Source organism: Sinohyriopsis cumingii, chromosome 13, assembly GCF_028554795.1.
Source record: "Sinohyriopsis cumingii isolate HCF-2022 chromosome 13, ASM2855479v2, whole genome shotgun sequence".
Lineage (NCBI taxonomy): Eukaryota > Metazoa > Mollusca > Bivalvia > Unionida > Unionidae > Sinohyriopsis > Sinohyriopsis cumingii.
Genome location: NC_142973.1, coordinates 35159317 through 35186102, shown reverse-complemented (window position 1 = coordinate 35186102; position 26786 = coordinate 35159317). Strand labels below are relative to the sequence as shown.

The following is a 26786-nucleotide window of genomic DNA, read 5'->3' as shown; positions in this document are numbered from 1 at the left end:
AAGAAACAGAACACTAATTTGCGTGAGAAAACTGCGGTCACGCTTATGAATAGCGGAATTTTATTTTCAAGTTTTTGAAATACTAGTAAATGTTAATATGTATCCCTTATGAAGATCGTCAACTTACCCTACTTCTATCGAAGGCTGGAGTAGGAAACTCTTTGCCTGGGTTACCAGTAATTAGTGATCACTTTCCTTTAACATACATGGGGTTCTGGGAAAAAAAATGACTGTTTGCAGCAGTCTACCGCACATACCACAGCCGCAGTTGAAATTTAACACTTTGGAAATAAACAGGTTTTTAAAAAAAAATGGTATTTTCACTCATTCTATCGATGAATTACACAAGTCAGCCAGAACCAGCCTGTTAAATACCGGAAATGTTTCAGTAGTCTCTGCGACCGGTGCAGTGATGTTTGGCTGAGTACTGGGATTAACGTTAACATGTGTACACAGCAAGTTGCTAATTGATTAAATTTAGAGATTTTAAACTAAATGCTTGATGATATCTAAGCGTTATAAGTAATAAGGGGCTCAGATGTGGCCAATCAGGTCCTTTCAATCTTTGACTAAAATTCGTCCGCCCGTCGGCTGAAGTAAGACGCAAGGGAAAAACCGATCCAAAAAAGATTTTGGCAGAAACACTTAAGTAGTTATTTTCATCATGATCATGATCATGACGATCATCATCATCATCATCATCATCATCCAAGAATACTGAGTGCACTCATGGCAGTTATAATACCATCATCGTCGTTACGATAACTATTATATGTATTGGAATTGTATACCTTGCTTATCAGAGCTGAAAATTTGTGACAATTAAACGAACTGGGACTAATATTGATGCCTATTCTTTCTATCACATCAGAAGCACTTTAATTTCGTCTTTAAAGTTTCCTTCTTAGGAAAACGTATCATTACGTTTTGTGCTTCGAAGACATGTCAACAAATCGAAGATGTATCCGCCATGTTTTACATTTAACAACCTATGATTGTGACGTTACTAGTTATGATGTGGAATATGAATCCAATACTTACCTTAGTACATTTTCCACCAAAAGCAGTTGCTATACTTCACTAAGGATGCAAAAGGGGAAGATTTGTAGTCAGCTGACTGAGAGCTCTTGAAAAACTATATCGCAGAGAGTAAGTAGTAACTTTCTTTTCGACTCTAACCCGCGACGGATGAAAGAAGATTGTTCTTTAAGACTGTACGGATTAAGCGTGATCATCGAGCGAAACACACACGAAATCGCCACAACCCTATAGACCCATAAGTGTCCCCAATAACGATCATCAGAATATATAACTCATCATGGGGACAGATTTATCAATCAATATGCTAATATGATCCGAATCAGTAATTGCTAAATTTCATCGCTTTATCACAGGTGGGGCAGAGGTTGAGAGAGAAATTTCAGATTATATTGAAGCGAAAGGAAAGCTGACTGAAGGGCAAGTGTTCGTCACTGGTCCAGGGACACTTCCTTGTTTCAAGATTCTGCATGCTGTAGCACCAATATGGCGAGGTGGGACAGAAAATGAGGATAAAATATTAGAGAAAACAATCGAGAACATTCTCTTCACGGCTGATTCTAAATCTGTTCGCTCCATTGCAATGCCTCTGGTGGCCTGCTCTACGTTGTTTGGATATCCAATTAAAAGGGCATGTGGGGTAAGAACAACATAGTTTCTGACAAATTCATGTCCTCTCTTTTAATGAACAAACTAAGAGTAAGAACAAGCCTACTTTTCACTTGATATTTTAATGGCAGGTGAAATCTAAGGCAGAGATTTTCGCTGGAAAACAATGTACCTTTACATTACTTAGTCTCTTGTAAATTGTTCATTAGCAGATTATAATACTCTCAAAGGAACTTACAGTTAATAAGACGATGAAAAGTTCTCTTTAAAATCTTATCAAAATTTCTAAATTTATAAAAGTGCAGAAACTGTATGTTTATTATAAAATGAAGTCATTCTCTGTATAATAGACAAAAAAGCATTTGTATTCTAAATTGATTCCTTAAAGTCATATGCATAATCCGCCATGACTCTGGCATGGAATATGAAATTCTGACGTACCTTGCGGGTTTGTTTCGACTTGAAAAGCTGGCAACAACATTTGGGTTAAAGAAATATACATCATATGATTACTTTACAAAGCTTTTTGAGCCGTTGTGGCATAGCTGACTTGTGCTAATAGACTGACCGACGAAGGACGACGTATCACCCCATCAGCTTTCTTTGTCAGTGACTAGTCCAAGTAAAATAAATGTAGCAAATTTTCTAGCAAGCGAATATTGATGTTTTTGCAATAATGACTGGAAAATCCAAATCTCGAAAGAGCTTTTCGGACATGAACAGTTAATTCAATGGAAAATACTTCTCAACATTTGGTAATGTTTTATGATTTTGATAATACCAAATTTTGACTAGTGCGTGACTTTATAAAGACAGTATTAAATAGTACAAATGTATTACCAAATACAGTAACATTCCCAAAAGAAAATGATGCTTGTCGTACATCCGATATGTCTGCCGAAGGTCGTCTTGACAATTTAGCTGCGACTACTTCACCTGAGTGGATTGTTGCTGTGACACAGAGTTTTCTCCAAAAGACTTCTACTGATGTCTACTTTTGGCCTAAACGAAATTGGGGTCCATCTGACATCCAATGTATCCACAATAGCAGCTAATTTGAAATTCTTTTTATCGCTGAAGAACGTCACTAATAGTTTCAACACACAGCAGTTAAAGGTAGAAAATGATTTTTTCCTGAATTCCTAAAAATTATGTTTGCGCAGTAGCGCTTCAGTCGTATTGCGCATTATAAGTCAAACACTGACAATGTGTGGTATATTTTTCATTATAAAAACTCACAGTGACTCTTCTCTTAGCCTTATTTAAATGTCTAAATTTCTCTTCCTTGTCAGATACTGCTGCAGACAATCATCAAGCTTTGCCAAACAATGTTTAAATCCATCCGAGAAATTTACATCTGCGACATGAACTCTGATAAAATTGAACAGTTCAAGCAATTGGCACAGGGAATGTTTGGATCTAAATGCTTTTCCATTCCACTGGGTCAAAATCTGACTCTTGGCAAATGTAGGTTTGAGATTTTTCTTTACACTTATTAATACGGTGGGTTTCTTAATGAACCATATCATGTAGTATTTCGTTTAGAGCAATTTTAGTCTTGCTTCATAAAAACTCGTATGTTATAAAATTGACTTTTTTGAGTTTGGGATGATTTATATTCTTTATATAGTATATATTATGTAAAAAAGGAACTACTCGAATTAACATGTATTTAATTATTCATGTAGATTATACATTATAATTATACAAATTTGTTCAGCGGAAGTAATGTCATTAAATGCATAGGTTGACAGTTTGTTCCAGCAGACAGCTTCTCTGAAGACGAGAAATAGTTGAAATCATGAAAGGTTGTATATGGAACAAAGAGTAGAAGTAAGATTTTGATAAAATGAAGAAATAGAATTAGAAGAGGAAGAAAAAGCTAAAATGATGATAATTATAATGACATTAGTGTTTTGCTCGAGAGTATTTAGAAGTAATTCCATATCCTACTGTTTGTTCATCATATCCTGAACTTTACGATACAGTTCAAAAGGCATTTTTCTGGTCGGTGGGTCATTTGGTCTACTTGGAATTAATCTGCAAATTTGGATTAAACAATCAAATTCATCAATTTCCGATTTATTCGAAGTAATGTTTTGAGAACAGGGAAACAAATATTTGAGTAAATCATATCTTCAAATCAGATTTTATCAATTTTAGATTGGCTATGCTCTGGAAGACGTTGAGAAATATAGATTCATTTCTTTTCTTCAGCAATTGCGCTAAGATCAGACAAGAATAACCACGAGCGATGGCAGATCTTAGTTCAAAGGAGAGGTATTAGAACCATCCCTCTGCCGGCTGGCAGAAGAGTTATTATTGCTTGGGGGGATTTGGCCAAATTATCGCATTGCACACCACCATTAAAGGTAATATCGTCTGTGCAAGTGTACAATATTTATGTGAGAAGTTGGATGCCTTAGGGTGTCAATATCCTTCCCATGAAAGAACGAATCAGATAAAAATTCATGGGAAATCTGAGAAATGAAGTAACAATATTATTCAAATGACTAAACAATCGCAGTTTGTGTATTTTTGTCAGCTCTGTTTTCTAAACTTTTTCCATTTTTCACTTCGCTTTTACGCACTGATATGATATGATAATCATATGCTGAAATTTGTTTGCGCCTCCGAATTGCTTTCACCACTTTTACTATATATATATATATATATATATATATATATATATATATATATATATATATATATATACACACGGATGAGTCATACACGTGTGCCTTAAAGATATTATCTTTTGTTTTATAATATTATCTTTTGTGTCTACATTTACATGTTGAATTTCCTCACTGCTTGCCTTTTGACAAAAGACCTTACGCGAGAGGTATTGAATGGCATTTTGCTGAATTCAGGTTCCCAGGATTGAACTACGCATTGTCTTAGAAGTCAATATGTATTTAATTTTTTACTTGCTGGTTGTATCAGGTTTTTGAGTTAAGTTTTGTACAGTTTGTATTAAAGTCTTCTTATAATTAATTGAAAAAAGGTGCACAGAAGGAATTGCATCGTGCTTAATGAACTTCACCGAAGGTAGAAAAACGGATAAATATACATAGCCATCTTGAGTGTACATATTTTAGCTTTAAATAAATTCAAGTTGGAAAAGAAGGTCATTGCATGACAGCCATATGTGTCACTGCGTATATAATACCTTTCTAATTTAATTACTAAAATTTGGAGTAGAAAACCAAAACCAAAACGAGAGCTACATCTTAGGATATATATCTGAGAAGACTTAAATTTCTATAGTGGATAATAATACTCGATTTCACCTTCGTATGCAATATATTTATTGTTCGACTACGATAATTATATATTTTGATTTCTTACTCTGGTCATTTGGAATCAGTTGTATCATGTGCATTTGTAAAATGCACCAGCCCCTTACAGTAAGAGAGATAATTCTTAATCTGAAAAACAACATAATGCTGTCTATTTGCTATCATGCCGGACAACGTTTTTCAAATTTAAGTTACAAGTACGCCAGATTTGATCACATACATTATATGAGCGTATGCAACATTGTCTAGAGCTGAGACTTGGTGACAGAACGATAAACAAATGAGGCACACTCAGAGTTGAGGATTGTCGCGAAGGTCACTTTCACCGACTGAGTCGTATCGCTCATGTTCCAGTATGCTTCGTCTGTGTTTATGATACAAAGAAGACATCTTCTACTGCAAAATTCGAAGTTTGCGCTGCTCTTTTAGCGAGCAAGGAGAAAAAGCTTAGGTGTTGTGTTGTTATTCTGTACATTTTCCATTTTCACAATCCCCATCTATTATACAGAAAAATGACGAATAAAGTTTTTGTTTGGAAAACCTCTCTCTCTCTCTCTCTCTCTCTCTCTTCTTCTTCTTCTTCTTCTTCTTCTTCTCATTTGATAAATCATACACAATGATAAAACAAATTTATTTTCTTTATGCCTTTGTCTATTTAAAAATCTCTTGGTCGACTGTCTGTGCTGGCTTACCATAATTGGTTTATTTAAGGATTTTGAGGTGAAGGTTTCGAACTTCCAGATAAAAATATGGCTAAAGGAGAAATTTAACAGATAAGTATTAAATTTCTAAATTCGAAGAGTTGATACATTCACTATGATATTGATACGTTTAGTTAGTAAGCACAGAATTCATTTGCGCCAAATTTAGGACAGCGCAACGAAGAAGAGGGTGACATGTATTTTGAAAACATACATTTCTAAGTTTAATAATGTATTTAAACAAACACTTTTTAAATATATAGGCACATTCCAAATAATGTATACCACACGTGCATTGACTTGACGTTTGGTACAGTATATTAAGGATCACCCGGAAGCGTTTTAGAAAACACTGAATGTAATGACCGATGAAGGTTACGATTGAGTTCATTTCGAGCAAAGAAAACATCATTTCTAAAACGGTATGCAACATAGGTCACAAAATTATTGACAGCAACTACTCGAAATAAACAGATTAGTGAATAATATTTGTTCTCACAATTCAACGGAATGATTAAGCGAATAACCGATGTATAAAATCTTTTGCGTCGTATTCTCCCTTTCTTACCCCTACTACAGAGTACAAATGAAGCAAGTAAAAATGTTTTTTTTTTCTATCATAGAATGAAAAAGAATTTTGACATTTTCCTCCTTAGAACATACTGTAAACCAAACTAATCATCCATGTCTTTAATGCAGATATCTGTGTATTACATTATTATGTTGGGTAATCATATTGTTATACAAATTTTGCTGTCGATAAATGACAACTGTACCACAAACTGTATTGACCAACTGTCCACGCTGTTATTACTAACGTACCCGACAAGTCTTCTAAATACTTTGGATTGTAAAATCAATAACATTTATCTTCTGGCTCTGATAGGCAGACATTATAGTTAATCCTACCACTACGTTTCCTGTTTTAACTGGAGACATTGCAAATGGTCTGAAAGCCGCGACAAGTAACGGGGGAAAGTTTGACTTGGATTCGGAATGCAAGAGGAAAGAGCCAAAAGGGGGACTACAGAATGGATCGTATGTGGCTACTGATACTCCGTATATGCCATGTGATCAGATTCTTCATTTGAAGATCGAACCCAATTGGAGCAAAATAAATGAAGAGGTTTGAGTTATATATATATATATATATATATATATATATATATATATATATATATATATATATATATATATATATATATATATATATATATATAATTCCCATGATTCTTGATTGTAAAATTAAATTATATCCTTTTAGTGTTGTCTCACTCTGAACTTCAATTTATTAAAAGTGTATATTACACTATTTCTAAATTAATAACAACAAAAAATATTTATAACATCTTGACGCATCCTACTAGATTACGTTTTGTCTTTCACATCCCATCTTCCTTCCTAGCGTAAAGTAGCTAGAGTTGTATGCCAAATTCCGTGATCCATAGTGATTCCCTGGATTGCGCCGATCCAGTGGGTTTAAACCACTTCGCAGTGAATCTATCCTGAGCTGCTACGAAGTTTTTATTTACATGAGTAATAACAGGTATACTTGAACTGTACTTGTTCACCCTGTTAACTTATCTGAATATATGGTCGGACAGATAATGGATATGAAGTAACATCAACACTGTATTTAAATTATACATGCATTCAACTTATACAACTCATTCAGCGATACGAAGTGGTGGTTTACATGGAACCTAACATATGTTCTCCAGAAATTAACTCACTTGTGCTGCTTTAAATCAAATTATCATTAATGGGATAATGTATAATAATATGTATATCATAAATAATACTTTTTGCTATAAAAGTACAATAATTGATGTTTTCTTTTCAGAGTAATATAATATTTGCCTTGTACTAAATGTTAAACCATTTCGATATTTTCTCATGTGGAATATATATATATATATATATATATATATATATATATATATATATATATATATATATATATATATATATATATATATATATATATACCGTGATTTCGTTAGAGATTAATAGGTTTTAGCACGCATACTGAAGCTATCGAATCTTAGACTTCGTATATAGCAACTGCAATATTCTACCATTAGAAATGAGCGTATCGATTGAAGGGATTTGTGCCAATATCCCGTGAGCTTTTAGATCGCCAATAAAGACGAAACAGTTGTACACGTTAGCCCTGACTCAGAGTCAATTGAGATTAACTATCATGTATCACATGTGGCTATTCTGACATATATATCACCTCTGAAAACATGTTTTTTGACAGATTTTGAAAACGTACATAAAGACCTGCATGAATTATGCCTTGTCGAAAGGCAAAAAGACAATCGCTTTCCCCACGTTAGGGACGGGGAAGATAGGGTATCCATGTGATGCTGTTGCCAGGTGCTTCGTCCATGCCATAGCAGAATTCAGCAAGGCACAGTCCAGTGGGTCTCTGGAAGAAGTTATAATCGTCATTTATCATCGAGACTCTGAGACGACCTTAGTAAGACCAAGTTATATTGTGTAAAATAAAACGTTTCTTGATCAAAATGTTTGTTTACTACGAGTTGGTAACCTGTCGGAGATAAAAGACATTTAATTTGGGTTTGGTAAGCGTAAGAAAGATTTCTCGAAATGTTCTACTAATTTCCAAATACTTTTAAGAATTATTGTTAACTGTTCTCGCTCTTATTTGCAATACACTTATACATTTATTTTATAAAAGGTTATGTCAATAACATATTCTCAATTTATTATAAGTAAATCCCACTAAACCGCAACCCCCAAGAAAACCAAGGGCACTGTTAAGTTTCTTCTTGCAAAATCGAAACACCCTTCATGACATAAATATTACAAATCAGACCCAATATATGAAAAGCTCCAGAACTTTTGGTTTAAAGTTCAATTGAAGCAGACAGGTTTTCTAAGCAGGTCTCCAAAGTATATGAAATACTATATATACTATTGATATATGGGATCAGGGTTCGTAATGTCCTAGCGTTATTGCATAGTTCTCTTTAAACATGAAAAAACATTTGATATCCTCCTTATATTTGCCAGGACCCTGGCAGGAACTATCGCAATCGACGATCATATAAGTATATAAGTATATGCCAATTACCTTGTCATCTTCTGCAATTATATATTGTGAACAAAGTATCCTAGGCGACAGTATAATGAGCGTATGTGAACTTTTTTCGTGCGAGAAAGCAGCTCTTGGGGTCACTTCACCCGAAAACTTTGTAAGCCACCATATAGTCTGCTTTTACACTCTCGTTGCAGGCCTTACGATCATCTGGCTGGTCGCAACCATTTTCTCAAGACAGAACACGTTAAACAGGGATACTTATTTTACCTCCTGTATAAATAATCAGTCTATTATATTTTGATGAGATACCAAACTGCCATGGTCATTGTTGAACGGGGAATGGCAAAGCTTGGTTATAAGGTCATCGGGTTTCTCTCCTGGACACAATTCTAGCGTTTTGCTGTTTTTTTCGCCCTCGCGTATGTCCTTTGGCAGCAGAAGCAACATCGAGCCGAAGAGCTTAAACGATGTCGTTAGTAGAGTCTATTTAGATGAAAGCCTTTTCTGGGCTGAGGGTAGGAGTCCGTTTGTCAATAATGTGTTCACTTATCTTTTGTGGTAGTTTATTTAGTTGGACTGCTTTATATTTGTTTCGCTGCTCAAATGACTTTGACGTTTGTGATGACAACCCAAACTAATTTTCTTTGCAAAAGTGAGCAAAAGGTGTCTTAATATTTTTTACTGCTCCGCTTTTGCCTCAACTTAAAAACTACGTTGCCGTGAATTTCGATATCAATACCCCATAATATATTTGATAGTCATAAGAATACGTTTCTTAATTTCCCGTTTATATTGTTCTTGAAATATGCTGAGTAAACAATGATTGCGTCGGAATTCAAGTCAATTCCAAAGAGGCTAGAATTACCAATCAGTTGGAGAAAATAGAGGGTTGATTCTAGCTAATTAAAAAAAAAACCGAGAAACCCATTTTCTGGCCAGCTGAGCGGTGCATACTTAGTGTCCTGCTTACTTTACTAAGAAAGACAATCCAATCCTCAAGCTCAAGAGGTTCCTGGTTTCCAGCTATCTCAGCTCCTCCATTGCAGAAAAGGTCCGAATTTATTTTCATTGCATAAAATCAAGTGCTGCAACCCATTGCGAAAGCGCCTAGATTCTTCCTTCCATACAAGCATCAACAAACGGTTTCATTCAGTCTATTTTACAGATCGCCTCATGTCTTTTTAATCCACAAAGAAGTCTCAGCCTCCTTGGTATAGGCGTTAGATGACTCAAAACTTGAAGGCTCTCCACTCTTGTGTTCTATGTATTTCCCAGGCTTCGTTGTTTGAATTCTGCTGAAGGTTGTATTTTGCTTTCCATTCTCATTTGTTGTTCATATTACGCTGGCTTTCATGCTGGTATATGTTGCTATCGTATATATGTTTGCTGTTTGTCAAAGGCAGCCGTTAACACAGAGAAAGCTTTATTGCTCAGATGTTAGATATCGCCTCAGGAACAATTCCTCAAGTTTTTTCTATTGCATTTTTACTACCCATTGCACTGGAGCATTTCTAGCTAGGTGATGTCTGTAATTGTTAATAAGTTAATTGTCGAGTTGTGAACCACATACAATAATTATACCTAACGCGAATATGTCTCTAAATGGGTGTTACAAAGCACATTTTATTGCAAGAGCAATATCACGTTTAGCTACCAATGAAACCAAAACTTGACCATTTATAATGTCCTGTCTTGTTACAAACAAACATATGCAAGAATAATTAAACCCTACTTGCCATACTCGAAATAATTGATTTGAGAACTGTGGATGACGTGATTAGCGTGTTACATAATATACCTTTAGATTACACAATAAATATATCTTATGATTACCAGGTGTTTGAGCAAGAACTCCAAAGTTTGCTGGCAAAACGTCCCCATAGACCGGTAGCCAATATCGAGGAGGAAATCAAGGCAGAAATCATGGAAGATGAAGAGAATAAGACAGACGGTATCCATTTGTTCATGTTGTGTGAACTATTGCCAGAGTAGCTTTCAATAAGAATGATTATTTTAGCAATGTAAGCATATTCCGGGTCTTTGGAACCAGTGGTGTCTTGTATTTTGTCTGACAATATAATTATTAGAATAAAAGCTCTTGCGTTTTCACTTCTACAATGTCACCAGTGTCTTACCAGATATAAACTGACGGACATAAAAAATACGATAAATTACATTTGGTGAATTTGTCATTTCTTGACTAATCATTATCTAAATAAATGTCTTTATCTTGCTCGCTCTAGTTTAGTCTTGATCGCCGAAAGGTAACACAATCTGAATATTTTTCATGTTTGCATATTATTGGCTACTTGTTCTTGTTTAATTATTTATTTTAATTTCTGTTTTTCCTCTATATAGTGCTTAATTGGGGAGGTAACAAAAAATACAATGTTTAGTAAAGAATTTCAAACAACACTAGTATAATTTCGCACGAATCTCTCACAATGCACATATTGGAAACGTTCGTATATTACTATGACATCAGTTTTTGCATTCCATAGAAAAACAACCACCGTTGCCATCTTCGGTCAATCCTTCGCCTAGCTCTCCAATCCAAATGGGAACCTTTCAGCTTCAAAATGGAGGAAATGTGACCCTCAAGTACGGCTCTCTTGAATCTTCAGGGGTAATGATATTTTTTAAGAAACCTATCCGTAACACCTAAGTCGACTAATGGTTTTGCGTTTTAACTGTAACTTGTAATGACACAATTCCAATTATATATATATATATATATATATATATATATATATATATATATATATATATATATATATATATATATATATATATATATATATATATATATATATATATATATATATATATCGGGCTTTTCTGAGCATCTAAGGTTTCCTTCACCAATATTGGCGCAAAACGCATAACGAATTGGACTGATTGATGAAAGTAAAATAGTGCAATGCTTTCCATTTGAAAGACGGCAATAGTCACCAGAACATTCTGTTCAAAGTAATACTAATTTTGGACACGCGGTTTACTACCCCAGTGTTTTAATGTCTCGCGATATGTCGGCCTATTCTGCGCATGGCTTTGAAAAGCTGTAATGTTAATACATATGGCTATGGAAATGAAACAAATTTATTTTGACTCACTCTGTCAGCGTTTAAGCCGAGTAACTGGTTTCACAAAATTCAACGTAACAGTACCACTAAATGGCAAGAAGTAGGTTATGTCTACAACGTCTCGTTCATGGAAAAATAATTATATAAGAATTTAGAAACAGACTATACGCCGGAAATTTCTTGAGATTTTGTTTGAGTAGCGGACAATAAAGTAGGTGTAGGACAACTTCTTGCAAAATTAGAATCTTGATTTAAGATGCATTATTCTTCTGATGTAAACTTTGTATCGTTTCAATAATGTATTTATTTGTATGATTCTAGAAAAGAAATATTAAACAGGATTTTTTGGGTTGCAAGTTCAAGAAGGTCATGGAGTGGGCCTTCATGATGACATTTAGAAATCACAGTTTCATATGTATTTAGAAAAGAAATGTGATATATTTTTGCACACTTTAAGAATGTGGCTTCCTTAATTAAAGGAAGACCGTTATTTCTTGATACAAACTGGATTTTCGACCAATAACAATATGTGATCCATTGTTTACAGAAATGGCATATCGCTGCGCAGAACCTACACGACACGCAGAATTACCCGACACTGTGATATATATATATATATATATATATATATATATATATATATATATATATATATATATATATATATACGCTGCATCAATTATAAAGTACGAGATGTATAAATTTATACAACCAGTGGTGCATCATTGATACAGCGTACATACTGTGCATATATTTTATTTATATCAAATACAAATACATATGTTTGCCATTTGAGCGGAGCTAGAGACTGACTACAGACAAACTGTGTACTGACCGATTGAATGAACTCCTCGCATCCCGACTGCGTTCACTACAAAGCATAGTTCTAAGCCTTTTGTTTGCTATTTACAATCAGCTTTGCATATTGATAAAGTGGTTGTTTTCTTTTCTGAGTTTCTATTTGTATTCATATTATTTAAATCAATGTAAGACACACTTATGATTTAAACATGAAAGATGGTCTTAATGAAGAAAGTAGAGCACTACAAACACATGGTTAGCTACGCCATTCACACGAACGATGCCATACACGTACCGTTGCATGGACATTAGTGTGGAATAGAAACTAAGCGAAATGACGAACCAACAAGAGGGAATTAAAATATTTTAATATACTGACAGCTTATCTAAGTTATTATTCTGCTTTAATAACAGTTCTACCGACCATAAAACTCTTGCTCTCTCTCTCTCTCTCTCTCTCTCTCTCTCACACACACACACACACACGCACACACACACACACACACACGCACACACACACACACACACACACACACACACACACACACACACACACACACACACTTTGGTCGATTTTACCTAACTTTTGCCATCATTCTTAAGTCCATAGACATCGTGCAATGACAAGGAAAATACCCGTACGCTCCTCGTTTCATAGATGTTTGCCCGTATCTTGCTACGATAGTCCAGAGAGACAGACAGACAGACATACAGACAGAGGGAGGAAGGTGGGGCCTTTGGACATTTTCATATTTTAGAACATTATAAAAGGTTTAAGAAACAACAACAATAGCAAAACATTAAATACAGCACAGTATGTGTCCCATGAAATCGAGAAATTTACCATATAATTGCGACAGGGATTGCGATTAAATTGTTTGCCATATTAAATTCATTTAGATAACGCGGAATATTAATAATTTTCGTCGTTATTTTCATACGTCACTAAAATCTTGCTTTGAAATCGTGCTCAATCACCCTGATTGATGGCCTTTCAGTACATTTCTCATCTACGTTTTTCTCTTTTCTGTTCGTACTCTAATGATTCTTTTCAGGTCGTACTCCTGAATGATGAAATAGTAACGAAACTCAAATGCTTTTATCACGACGTTATTTAACTCGTCCATATAAACACTTATGTTCTCAGTAATATTCAGAAAGATTACGTGTATGTTACCTAGAAACGTATAGTAAGTGTAATATGGTATACTGAACATGCAATCAAGGACGCAGCAAACTTTGTCATCATATCGCTTCTTAGTCATATTGTACCATCAAGCCATGTACACAACTACTGAAGTGCAAAATGTGTAAATTTTTCAAGAATTAAGTCACATAAAAATCCAATGTATCATATTTGATAACATTGGAGGCATCTGTGGATGGTGTCAGTGTGCTACAAGGTACAAAAAAACAGAAAAGAAAAACAGTTACAGAATGGTATTACCTTAATACATTCAAACTGTATGAATTGATTCTATGAATGTTTAGGCAATTACTATGCCCTGAAATGTAAATCCGCTTGGTGTTGATTACAATTTATTTCTGGTACACTTTAAAATGTTATTTTATGTTGTAGTACAATGTTCATATCAGTCTGTTCCACATATTTGCCAATGATTTAGTAATGCATCGCATTTTATCTTCTTTTGTTGGAAAGGCTGAAGTACTCGTGTCACCGACATCAGGAATTCCCATCTTAAATGGAGTAATACCATCTGCCATTAAGAAAGCTGCGGGTGGGAAAACTATCGAGGACGAGTTACAACGAAAATATGGGAAAGGTGTCAAAGTAGGAGATATAGCTATTACAGGGGCAGGGAAAATTACGAGATGTAAGAAGGTCTACCATTTGAAACTGGAGGACTATAACTCACAAAAAGGAAGCCAGGTAAAGTCAGACAAAACGTGTATTCCATCTGCAGTAAATATTTTGCTTATTACTTAGCTATGTGAATGTTACTTTACGATGCAAGCGATGACCAGAATGTACTTACATCTATGTTCATAATTTTTAAAGGTGTATCTCTTTATCGCCGTAAGCTATCCCTATCTTCATTATGAAGATATGGCAAATGAACGGACGAATTAAGTTGAGCAATTAGTACTATTACACTCATATAGTCTTAAATATAATCAGCTATATTTGCAAAAGTAGGACACAACATTTAGTGGTAAACTGTGGTGTAATCCGAATGAACATTTTTGTTCAAATGTACACTATTCTGCTTCTGATGTTAAGGCAATTCAAGTTATCTTTATTTTCATATACATGTAGTACTGAGATAAATGTTAAAATAGATCCGGACAGGCTTACAACGACCAAGCGAAAATGGCTTAAGTTGTATGTTATGCCATTACAATTATTTATTTCAGACTTTCTTGATCTTCAACAGTGTAAACATATGCTTGGGTCAGGCTGACAGAGATGCCGTGTCTTCAATCGCTTTCCCAACTATAGGAACGGGCGGTTTCAAGTACCCCGCACAACTTGTGGCAGATGAAACTTTCCAGGCTATAGAGAGTTATTTCAATTCTAGAACGACCTCAAAATCTCCTCTGCATGTTAATATCGTGATATTTTCTCAGAACAGTCCTGAAGATATGGTAGGTGCAATGAATAGTTTTCTTCCGAGTTATGTAGCTATTATAATAAGCTTATTTTACAGCCGCAGCAAATGCATCAAATAATAAGAACAATGTAACAGTCCTTTCGAAACGTTAATATAGTTTCCATCTTCTGTTAGGTCGATGTTTGAAAATGTAAATTATAGATATTTATTTGCTAAGTTGACGTGAACCTACTGCTTCCCCAACGACCCCATGCAGGTAGTTGTGTCATCTCGTTATTTGATCATGTGACATAATATTCGTATGTAATATGCCAGAAACGTTGTGAATGATACGCATGAGAAAATCAAGTTCTGACAGACAAAACAATTGTACAAAAAAATGCATTAGTTTAATGCATTAATGTAGTACTTGCAGCCAGAACGAGACTTACAAGAGATTTTATATCTCTAAAGTGAGTAGCGAAAGTAGTATATATAAATAATTTATTGATTTTTTAAACGCCATTCATTCTTTATCCTGTAATGCAATATCATGCTTCCACTTAACGTTCTCTGAACATGTGTACCTATTTCATAGCCAGAGGCCAAACGTATTGATTTTAAATGGAACATTAGCTTATTGGTTTTCTTATTTATTTAAAGGGGTTAGTCTCTGGTAAGCAAGATTTGTCGCAGATTATAAAGGAAACATCTCAACTGATTGCTAAAAAGATTGAGTTAGAATTTTTAAAAAAACTTTAATTTTAATGATAAGGTAGAGGAGTGCCAGGCTTTACTTTGTGTTGATTTTTTTTATACCTACAAGTGTATTATGAAACCTTAAAATACAACACTTTCGTGGTTATCTGACAATATGGGATGTGCACTGATCGGTTCAGTGCTAAGAGGAAATGCTGAGGATTCCAGAAGAATCAAATTGAATTTTAATATCGATCCTAATTTCTTAGAGGAATCAATGAAATCTTACTTTTCGAAAGAAAGATTGCTTTCTATCCTACGAACATACAGACCAGATTGTAATAAATACAACACCCGGTTTCTTCTTTTGCTGGATAATCAAATCGATTTAGCATCGTCACACATTGACAGGACATTAAACAGGGCGGGTCACTATATCAGTTAACAAGAACTCTTAATCTGATTCAACACGAGAAGGACTTGTTATTAAACAAGCGTTGTGTTTCATAGAATGACCTAGGGAATCGTGTGTCAACCGCTTAAATTGACTCTCTTTAGGATGGTTACACTAAAAATTTAGAATATAATACAATGGGCTTTCATTCAAAATAACATATATGAACATATATTGGTAACGGTTCTGTTTTCCAGGTGTTTCGGACAACAGCCAAAAATAAGCTTGACCAAGGAGGATCAGCTCCAAAACCACCAGGTGAGAATAATAAAATAACTACAAAAAGTCTTAGGAAAATAAAATACTTTGTCAGTGATAAAATAAATTTCTAGCAAGAGTGACCGCACCTCTCTCTCTCTCTCTCTGCTCTCTTTCAGTATGTGTGTGTGTATGTGTGTGTGTGTGTGTTATTTCTCAAATATATCTTGGCATAGCTAAATGTTTATGCTTGATGGGTTAGGTTAAAGCAAAAATGTCATGTATTGCATATGATGCGTGCGTGTGTGTGTGTGTGATTTGGATTTTTAACGTAGCTTTAACAATGTTTCAGTCATATCGCTACGATGTCTATAGAGATGTCTAGCACTGGGGCATCATGCCATAGACATGTAGCAAGATGCCCCACCCAGTCACATTATCCTGACACCAGGCCAACCAGTTATAACACTAACCTCTTAATGCTGAGCGCCAAGCGAGGCAGGCATATAATGTCATATATTGCATAGAACGTCATGTATTATATAGAAAGTCTTATTATTGCATAGAACATTATTTATGATATGCTCATTTTTTCTCCGTTATCTTCACATACTCAGAATCGTTAAGTATTTTACGATATTGCACACCTTCATATTGCACTCACGTGAAGTTGTTGTTATTGTTGTTGTAGGGTTTAACGCCATTTTTCAGCACTCGATAAGCTATACATGGCGGCCAGTAATAATGGTGGAGGAAGAACCCGAGAAAACACCGGAAAGAACCACCGACCCTCGAGAAGCTACTGGCAAGCTTTCTCACATACCCACATTGGCTGAATCCGAGACTCGAACCTACGCAGACAGAGGTGAGATGGCAGTGATTCGTAACGGAGAGCGCTTTAGACCACTCGGCCACTCGGGGCCCCCTCACGTGAAGTACACGTGTGCCCAATAGTGTATTAGGAACTACTTTGTAAACAAATCATGTACACTCATGTAGCAGACGCTTTACGTTTTGCTTCGTTAAATTTGTTTCTGAATGAACTAAAGCATATGTTTCGTGGACTGCCACATACCAGCTGCTTTGTTACATTTCGCGTTAACCTTTTTGATACATGTTTCAGATTTTGGTGAATGACGCAGATTTCATAAAACTGCTTAGTACCTACAAATAACATGCAAGTAATAAAGGCATAAACTGTCTCCTTTAGCTGGTAATAAGAATGGCAAAATTATACTTAGAGTTTTACATTCTGAATTTCCTCAAAATGTACTTTCTTAGTTTTGCAGATCCGAATTACATGAGCCATGTCATGAGTTCTCAAGCTTGATTACACATTTTGAAATTGTACTGTAATTTCGACTCAAGTGCAATTACATCCTCCTTACTGCAGTCAAAATGAAATAAACATTAAATTCAATAGCGTCTGTTTGATAATTGCAATTTAAATACTTCATGTATTTCCCACATTATGATTTCAAATAGTCAATGACAGAACAAACACACTTGCAGATGTAAACACGCTTCTCCCGCGCTGCATCAATCCGATGTACTTCATCTACAATTTGCACAGATGAATCCAGTCCATAATCACGACATTTCGTAGAATGGACAAAAATCTATTCATTCCAGATCAAATGGAAAACTTGTTGCAATACGCATTCATACACAATATGACTCCATATTTCAATTTTAAGTAGATAAAAACGACATCATCTTTCGAAACTTATGTTTAGCAAGCGACAAGTTCAAATTTATCTGGGTGGAGTTATGTGCGCATTAATAATGTTGTTGTTGTGTACTGATGAATCTGCGCTTGTGTATTTAGTTTGGAATACGGCATACACTCATTTACTTTGTTTCTTGTAATGTATTTTGGTTATATAATTAAGACTTTGGTAGAATACGAAAATAAGCATATAATAAAAAGGTTACTGCATTTGTATGGGAAAATATGAACTCGTTTTGTCGGATAGATATACTGCATTCCCAAGGTCGTGCAGTATTTCGTCCAAAAACATCGTTCATATTTTCCTATACAATTGCAATATCCTATAAGTATTGCATAGAACGTAATGTATTGCAATGGAACGTCATACCCAATTTCGTGTAATATAACATTTGTTATTGCATTTAAGATAGGTGCAAATCTAGTGATTAATCATTGAACAATCACATACAACTCGTCTATCTCTCAAAGGTTCAATGGCCGTTGTAGATAGTGATCAAGCCGGTAGCTCAACGTTCTCAAACGGAAAGGTGGAGCTTTCAACTGGAAAACTAGAGGATGCGAAGGTAATTCTTCTCAACTGTGAAACATGCAACAATATCAGAGTAACACTTAACTTACTGTTTCCCAATTGCTTGACTTTATATGAAGTTTTCTTTAGAAAGAGGTTTGCAATTCGTTTTAATCCATCCACAAATAAATGCCAACAATATGTTTTAGCAACATTATATGTTGATTGTATATTGAGATAACATTTCCTCTAACTGCAGTTAAATGTCTTAAATAAAGCAATGCACCAGAAAATGTATCTCATAAAGATTAAAATAAAATAAAATATGAAGAAATATTGACACAAACTGCGATGCCGATAATGTTATCTGATTAATAAACTGTATGTTAACAAATTTCAAACAACTTGTGTTACTCCCTCCTGTTAGGCGATTAATTTGGAAAGTTTGAGATCAAGGAAAGCGAAACAGAAACAGTACTGATATTACAGTAGTAAAGCATATTCGACTGCTTTAAAAACATAAGAGACAGTTCCTTCTTTGTTGATTTAAAGAAAAAAAAGAACTCCACTAAACATTTCTATGTCCTTAACGGGGATTGAAGTAACATGTATTGGTCAAAGGGTCAAGACTCTTTATTTCTCTTAACTGGATTATTTTTATGACTTAATAGCGTGATGGTTTAATATAATTCGCATTCGTATGTAATCAGTCGATGCTGATTTCTCATGAATTGTGCAGAAATCTGTAAATGCAACTTTTCAGGCACTGGGTAAGTTATGGAGGAAACAAATACAAATTGTTAAAATGATGCAAAACTTGTGTTGACGAAGAGTGTAAATAAGATTGTTTACAATAGTTTAGTCCCCTGTCGATGAGCGAGAAATGAATGTATCCGTTTCGAAAGTTTGGAATAAATATTGGCCAGTGTAATACACTGTTCACAGATAAATCGTGATTAAGCTGGCCATGATAGCAAAACGAGATGTCTGTGAGAAACTATAATATTAAGCACCAAGATAAACGTATTGCCAAGAAATTAATTATTATGTAGCAAACATACATGTCCATTAGTTAATTGGTTTTGAGTTTGATATTTTATCAATAAAGTTAATGGACAATCTAACAAAACAGTACATAATAATGCATAATTTTGTTTCGCGGACAATTAATAGATACAAATAAAATTTAACCCAAATATAGTAAGTTTTTTCTTCTTATTTTAGATGGAGGGATGTAAAGTAAACAGTTATTGGTCAAAATACAATCCTCACAAAATCATCAGTTTACTTTACAAACTATGTACTTATGTGTTAGTATATGCCCAAGATTTTTGATCTTGTGGCGAATAGAGAATGGCCAGTATCCAAAAACATTTGCAAACATAAACGCTGAAACACAATGATAAATCGAGTACAAACCATTAAATTTGAAAATAAGACGTACCTTCCTGTATGACGTTCCAGGATGTGACGGAGGGTGGCAGTGGAAAAAAGAAGAAAGGAGTGCATTTTGCTGACAGTAACTATAACAAATTTTTATTTTCCATTTATTAACGTATTTTATATGGTGAATTACTAATATTAGTATATAAATTGTCACCTGTATTGATTTTGCTTTGTATAAGTGTACATAACTAACCTTTGTGATGTTTTGTTATGGAAATCATCGCTTAGTTAATAATTATAATTTCGTAAGTTTTTATTCTAGTTCGTTCTGAATAGAAGTTACGTGTTGTCTTCGACTTGAAATTATACTATAATTTAAAAGGTCATTCACAAAATTCCAAAATGAATAATCATACAATGAAATGATGGCACACATTTCTTTATTATTTTAAATGTACAGAAAGTTGTGTTGTGTCTTATATTGTCTTTGTTTTGTTTATTTTTTGGTTATGCTTCGTGATTAGGGAAATATCTTCGATGCAACTGGTACACGTTCTCTTATCATGAAAATGGTTTTCACTTGTAGATGGAGACGACGACGTCAATGTTTTCACTGAAAAAGAAACAACTATCGACCACGAGAACCGTGACTTTGTCTTGTTTAAGTTTATCTCGGATAGCACTAACAACGCCGATAAGACCTTCCAGAGCATACAACAAAAGATAGAACATGACTTCTTAGGATACGACCCACTGAAACACGAAATGATTGGTCACATGCGGCAAAGTGATGTAGGTTCCACACATAGTTTATTTATGAACACAACTATTTCATTTTAAGAGAACTTATCAAATAGCATGGCAGCTCGATGACATTGTTTAAAGAGAATTTATCAAATATCCTGGCAGCTTGATATCATTATTTAAAGAGAATGTATCAAATAGCCTAGCAGCTTGATATCATTATTTAAAGAGAATGTATCAAATAGCCTAGCAGCTTGATATCATTATTTAAAGAGAATTTATCAAATAGCCTAGCGGCTTGATATAATTATTTCAAGAGAATGTATCAAATAGCAGAGCAGCTTGATATAATTGTTTAAAGAGAATGTATCAAATAGCCTGGCAGGTTGATAACATTATTTAAAGTGAATGTATCAAATAGCCTGGCAGCTTGATATAATTATTTAAATAGAATTTATCAAATAGCCTGGAAGATTTATATCAAATAGCCTCGCAGTTTATATAATTATTTAAAGAGAATATATCAAATAGCCTGGCAGCTTGATATCAATATTTAAAGAGAATGTATCAAAAAGCCTGGCAGATTGATATAATTATTTAAATAGAATGTATCAAACAGCCTAGCAGCTTGATATCATTGTTTAAAGAGAATGTATCAAATAGCCTTTTGGCAGCTTGATGTCCTATTCTTAAGTGACACACACAAAAAAGCAAAGTTAACATTATTGACTGAGATGTGATTGTATCCATTCACTAGAATCCAAAATATTTTATGGTTATCTTTTGTCTTGCCCACAAATGACCAGGAAATTCGGATGTCGTTCCGTTGGCCGTCGAAGGTTTCAAGAGGCTCGGAAAGAGGGAAATTTCACAAAGAGCAAAATAATAATTATATTGCCTCTTATTAACTGAGAGATATGTAAGAAAGTATGGAAGAAATGCCGATTTTCAGCTTGTCAGTTTCAATGTATTAGATCAGAGTATTGGCTAGATTTTACTAAATGTACAGTACAGAAATCGGTGCAACTGTATAAATCCACGCACGTGCCAGCGAAACGTTTGATAGGTATTTCATTCCTTAACAATGGTAAGTACTACGCTGAGTGATTTTTTGGGAGAGTTATTTCCCCGTTATTCAGTGCAGCTGATTTTTATGTGAGACAGTCATTAACAAATTCCGTGTGTTACATTGCCTAATAAATGGAATTTCACGTCTCGCCTGAACGAGAATAAGAAACGTATGTAATTTGCTATATCAAAAAATAAAACACAAATTTCGTACGTTTTCTTTTTATGGATGTCTGTTTTAAGCGAGGATTATAAACATATGTTGTCTTTCAGATCCAAGAAATAGAAATTATATGCAGGAAATTAGATGTTGAAGTTGAGGTTTCGAAGAAAAACACAGAAATATACTTCGAAGGGACTGCTGGAAATGTACGAAAGGCAAACGAACAAGTATTAGAAGTGATTAAGGTAATTCATGATGTATCCTTAACAACTGTATCTTGAGCGTCATTTATAATGTAGCCTTAATAACTGTATATTTTATAACGTATCCTTGACAACTGTAACTGGAGCCTCATTTATAATGTATTCTTAACAACTGTATCTTTTATAATGTATCGTTAAGAACTGTATCTCTGAAACATTATAATGTATACTTAACAAGTGTATTGTGTACCTCATTTATAATGTATCCTTATGGGATAAAAATTGTCTTGGTATATGGGTAACCAAAGACGCCAAATGTCGTCTTTTCTTTGACAAACTTAGGGTTACTACCGTAGAGACAGGACATCACCATGGCACCAACTATTCCAGCAAAATATCGTAGCTTTTAATACCAAAATTTCTGAAATAAAAATAATCACATTTTGCTAGAATCAATTTGTATTCGCTTGACTTTTTAAATAAATTATTTTGATGACTTTACTATCAAGCATAGAACACATAGTGCATAGCGTTAAGAAAATATGTTATATGATAATTAGTTTCAAATGTATACTAACAAGAATAACACCCATTCAATGTTATATAGGGTTTGCCATTTTAGAAAAATTGTGATTCTTAGAGCAGCTAAGACCAGCACAAGCAATATATCACATCTTATTTCATTCTTAAGGTATGATTAATGCATCAGGCTGTCTCATTTGTGCCTTAGATTTGTCTATATTTGTTTTGGCGATAATATTGTATGTCTTCATATAGTGTAAAGGGGGGTAAATCATAGTATGGATTGAGTGAATACTGTATAGTGTAATAGGGTGAAGTATCCAATAGATTGAGTGAATACTGTAAAGTGTAATAGGGTGAAGCAAATACTAGTAAATCATAGTATGGATTGAATGAATACTGTATAGTGTAATAGGGTGAAGCAAATACTAGTAAATCATAGTATGGATTGAGTGAATACTGTATAGTGTAATAGGGTGAAGCAAATACTAGTAAATCATAGTATGGATTGAATGAATACTGTATAGTGTAATAGGGTGAAGCAAATATTAGTAAATCATAGAATGGATTGAATGAATACTGCATAGTGTAATAGGGTGAAGTAAATACTAGTAAATCATAGTATGGATTGAGTGAATACTGTATAGTGTAACAGGGTGAAGCAAATACTAGTAAATCATAGTATGGATTGAGTGAATACTTTATAGTGTAATAGGGTGAAGCAAATACTAGTTTGATTGAATGTTGTATAATGTGTGTGAAGCAGACACTAAATTGAGTGAATTCTGTGTAGTGTAATAGGATGAAGCATGCAAAAGATTGAATGAATGTTGTATAGTTGGGCATTTTATTAATGTGAAAAAAATAATACGATTTTGCAGTCTAAGACTGAGATAATGAAAATAAATCCCGTCAGTATGTATTATTCGCTGAAGTAAATGTGGTGAATATTAAACGAAAAAACGAAACAAAACCCGATATTGTTAAACTTTGGAGTAAAAAGCAGAGAAACAATGTTTTGTGTCATAAAACGAGAACGATTCGCAAGTCTCCATTCCCAGAATGTATCATAAAATACACACAGATGATAACAGAATAAATGTTTATTCATTATTGAGTGCAACTTAGTTTTAGTATTGTTGGATAAATTAGATGATATATTAATCGCTTTCACTGATGCAGCAACTATAGTTCTTATGATAATCAAAATGTGAATAATTATTTCAGCATTAAACGAACACAAGGGCGATGCCCTCATGTGAACAATCCTACATGATGTGCTCATACGATAACACATGTGAAATATGTTAACATACTGTGGTCATACGATAACTCGCGTGAACCATTAGCTCTTAAGTGAACCGTGTTAACAAGTATTGATATGTGTACCAAAAGGAGAAAACAAAGATACAAGTGGTCAATTGACCATGATATCTCTTAATGTACAGTAAGAAATGGATAAAGGTATTCCGCCACTATAATAATTGTATCTTTCGACAGAGACAACATGGGATATGCACATTTGCGTAATGTAAGAAATAAAGCAAGAGAATATAGGTAAATGATCGTTTCCAAGGTAACGATATATGTTGTACGTAAAGAGGAAGTTATAGTCTGTTTCAGTCCAATCTGGAGCACATGATAAACAAAGCCTTATTTTTCTGGATATGTTTATAACATAGACCTAATTCTACAGAAATATTGTGTTACTATTACATCAGTAATAAGCTCTGTTTCAGTCTTCATTCGTAATCGCATATAGACATGGTTGTATGTCAGAATTGCTTATGATAATCATAATAACTTAGTTTATTACAAACTGGCCTTTATTCAATTAAAGGATGACTTGTCTGAGCAATACAATGATGCAGATATAAACATGACAAAACCAGTTACAGTATATGTTTAATCTGGCGAGACCAGTCTTCACCATTATAAGTTCTACAAGTTTCAACATCGGTTTTGAACAGTCAATATATTTCAGACAAAAAAGAATTACGGTCTGATAAAATCATGAACTAAAGTTGACATTTCTTAACTTTTAAGATAATTCCTATAGAATTTCCGAGACACATTTTCTACGAACTTTCACGAATCAAAAAGACTATTAACGAAACAAATCGGTCACATTTTTGATGGCATGGGTAGGGAAACATCATATATAATTTTATACAACGAAAATAAAACATATTCGCTTAAAATAGTTTTGGATTCTGAACCATATTTCATTGTTTAAAAAAGACCACAAAATTTGTTAAGGAATCTGGTATTTCGATTAACTCGATTCCTAAAACAAAGAGAAGCGGTTGTATATCTTCCTTTATCAAAAATTATTATTGTGGCTTTATAAGCATTGATTTGTGAAGAGAATTTGCCATAGTAAGATCTGGATTGTGAAAGATTTTATAATAACAAAATAATAATAATTACTACCATATATGTCTTCTATTTTCAAGATCATATCAATATTCACTTATCAACATAATCCCTGCCATTAAACTTTCAAATGACGTGGTATTGATCGTAGAAAATCTTCTGATTTACAGAGTCATATGATTAAACAGAATTTTTTTTATTGATATTACACACATCCATAACTTCAGTATTGGTGTTTTGAACTGTGTCAGTAACAAAGGATATTAATACCACTGGAAATAAGCGATCACCTCACCTAACGCCTCTATATGATGCAATTGATCTTGACATTTGTCCATTATATTTAGTGGAGGCCATTATTGGTGAATACCTATATTTAAAAACCTTGACTTATTTAGTACTAAAACTCTCCTGTATCGATCTTAACCACTTGAAACCTCTATTAACCGTTTCAAATACCATCGCGAAAATTAATAATGACATAGTATAGTTTATTGACATTGCGAAAATCAATAAAGACAAAGTATAGTTTATTGAAAATCTATAAAGACATATTATAGTTTATTGACATCGCGAAAATCAATCAAGACATAGTATAGTTTATTGACACTGCGAAAATCAGGAAAGACATATTATAGTTTACTGACATCGCGAAAATCTATAAAGACATAATATAGTTTATTGACAGTGTCCAATATCTTTGTAATGATAGACTAAAGGAAAAAAATAAACAGTAGATCGTTGACTTAAGGACTTAAATCCAAGCTAGTAACCAGTAATTATATTGCAGGTGTTGGTCCATTTAAACAACCTTTCATTCAATACACGTAAATAACTAATACAAAGTGCATTGTTAAACATATTTCCCTATGGCCATCTGAATCATTTTGTATTATGTAATTCAAAACGAGATATTGAAATATATAAATTGGGGAATAATATTACTCCTGTAGCGATACTACTTTTATCACCACAATAGCGATACCACTCATAACCATAAAATGTTTCCCACGTCACTAGTGAGATACTTCCTTATATCTGCTCGAGAAACGTAGATATCTTCTATTTATCACATATTAGCGGTATTGGAACAAAAATACCTTCGTACTAGGCATCTAGATAAATTCAAACATATCAACTGCTACGGATGATGTGAAGGACCGTACCAACCATGAATTTACGTTTGTAATTTCGGTAACTTATTAGCTAAAGAAGTTAACATGGGATCATGCAGGAAGTATATTTTCACCTGAGCAAATAACGTCATCATCGTTTTCGATAAAACATGCTAACGTGTCAATTAAATGGCATAATCATTGTTTTCTATGAAATAGACTCACGTGTCTATTTAAATGGTATAGCCAGTTTTGCAAGATTTGCTCTTTTTCAGTTTTCTGTTTTTGTATCAAATGCAGCTCATCTGAAACTTTCCCCAAATAGAGCGACATGTATTTGAGAATAATTCCATTTATGCTACAAGCAATTGCTGGGAGAGGGGATTGAAAGGAATGCTGCAAGTTACCCTCCCTAAAAATCTCTCTATCTCGACTCTCAAATATATTAATCTCTAAACTTTA

The 26786-nt window shown here is 34.0% G+C and overlaps 1 protein-coding gene across 2 annotated transcripts in view; it reads left to right on the top strand.

The window, feature by feature from the left end:
- Nucleotides 1-26786, top strand: part of LOC149785195 (protein mono-ADP-ribosyltransferase PARP14-like) — a 62285-nt gene that overhangs the window by 21492 nt on the left and 14007 nt on the right. Inside the window, exons 6-19 of one of the 2 annotated variants that reach the window (XM_089978997.1) lie at nucleotides 1395-1678; nucleotides 2940-3114; nucleotides 3865-4019; nucleotides 6537-6776; nucleotides 7914-8135; nucleotides 10557-10671; nucleotides 11222-11346; nucleotides 14265-14495; nucleotides 14981-15211; nucleotides 16507-16567; nucleotides 18708-18802; nucleotides 20212-20266; nucleotides 20720-20925; nucleotides 22219-22353. In XM_089978997.1, coding sequence (XP_089835123.1) covers nucleotides 1395-1678; nucleotides 2940-3114; nucleotides 3865-4019; nucleotides 6537-6776; nucleotides 7914-8135; nucleotides 10557-10671; nucleotides 11222-11346; nucleotides 14265-14495; nucleotides 14981-15211; nucleotides 16507-16567; nucleotides 18708-18802; nucleotides 20212-20266; nucleotides 20720-20925; nucleotides 22219-22353 — 2330 coding nt within the window. The other variant, XM_089978998.1, reaches the window with a different exon arrangement.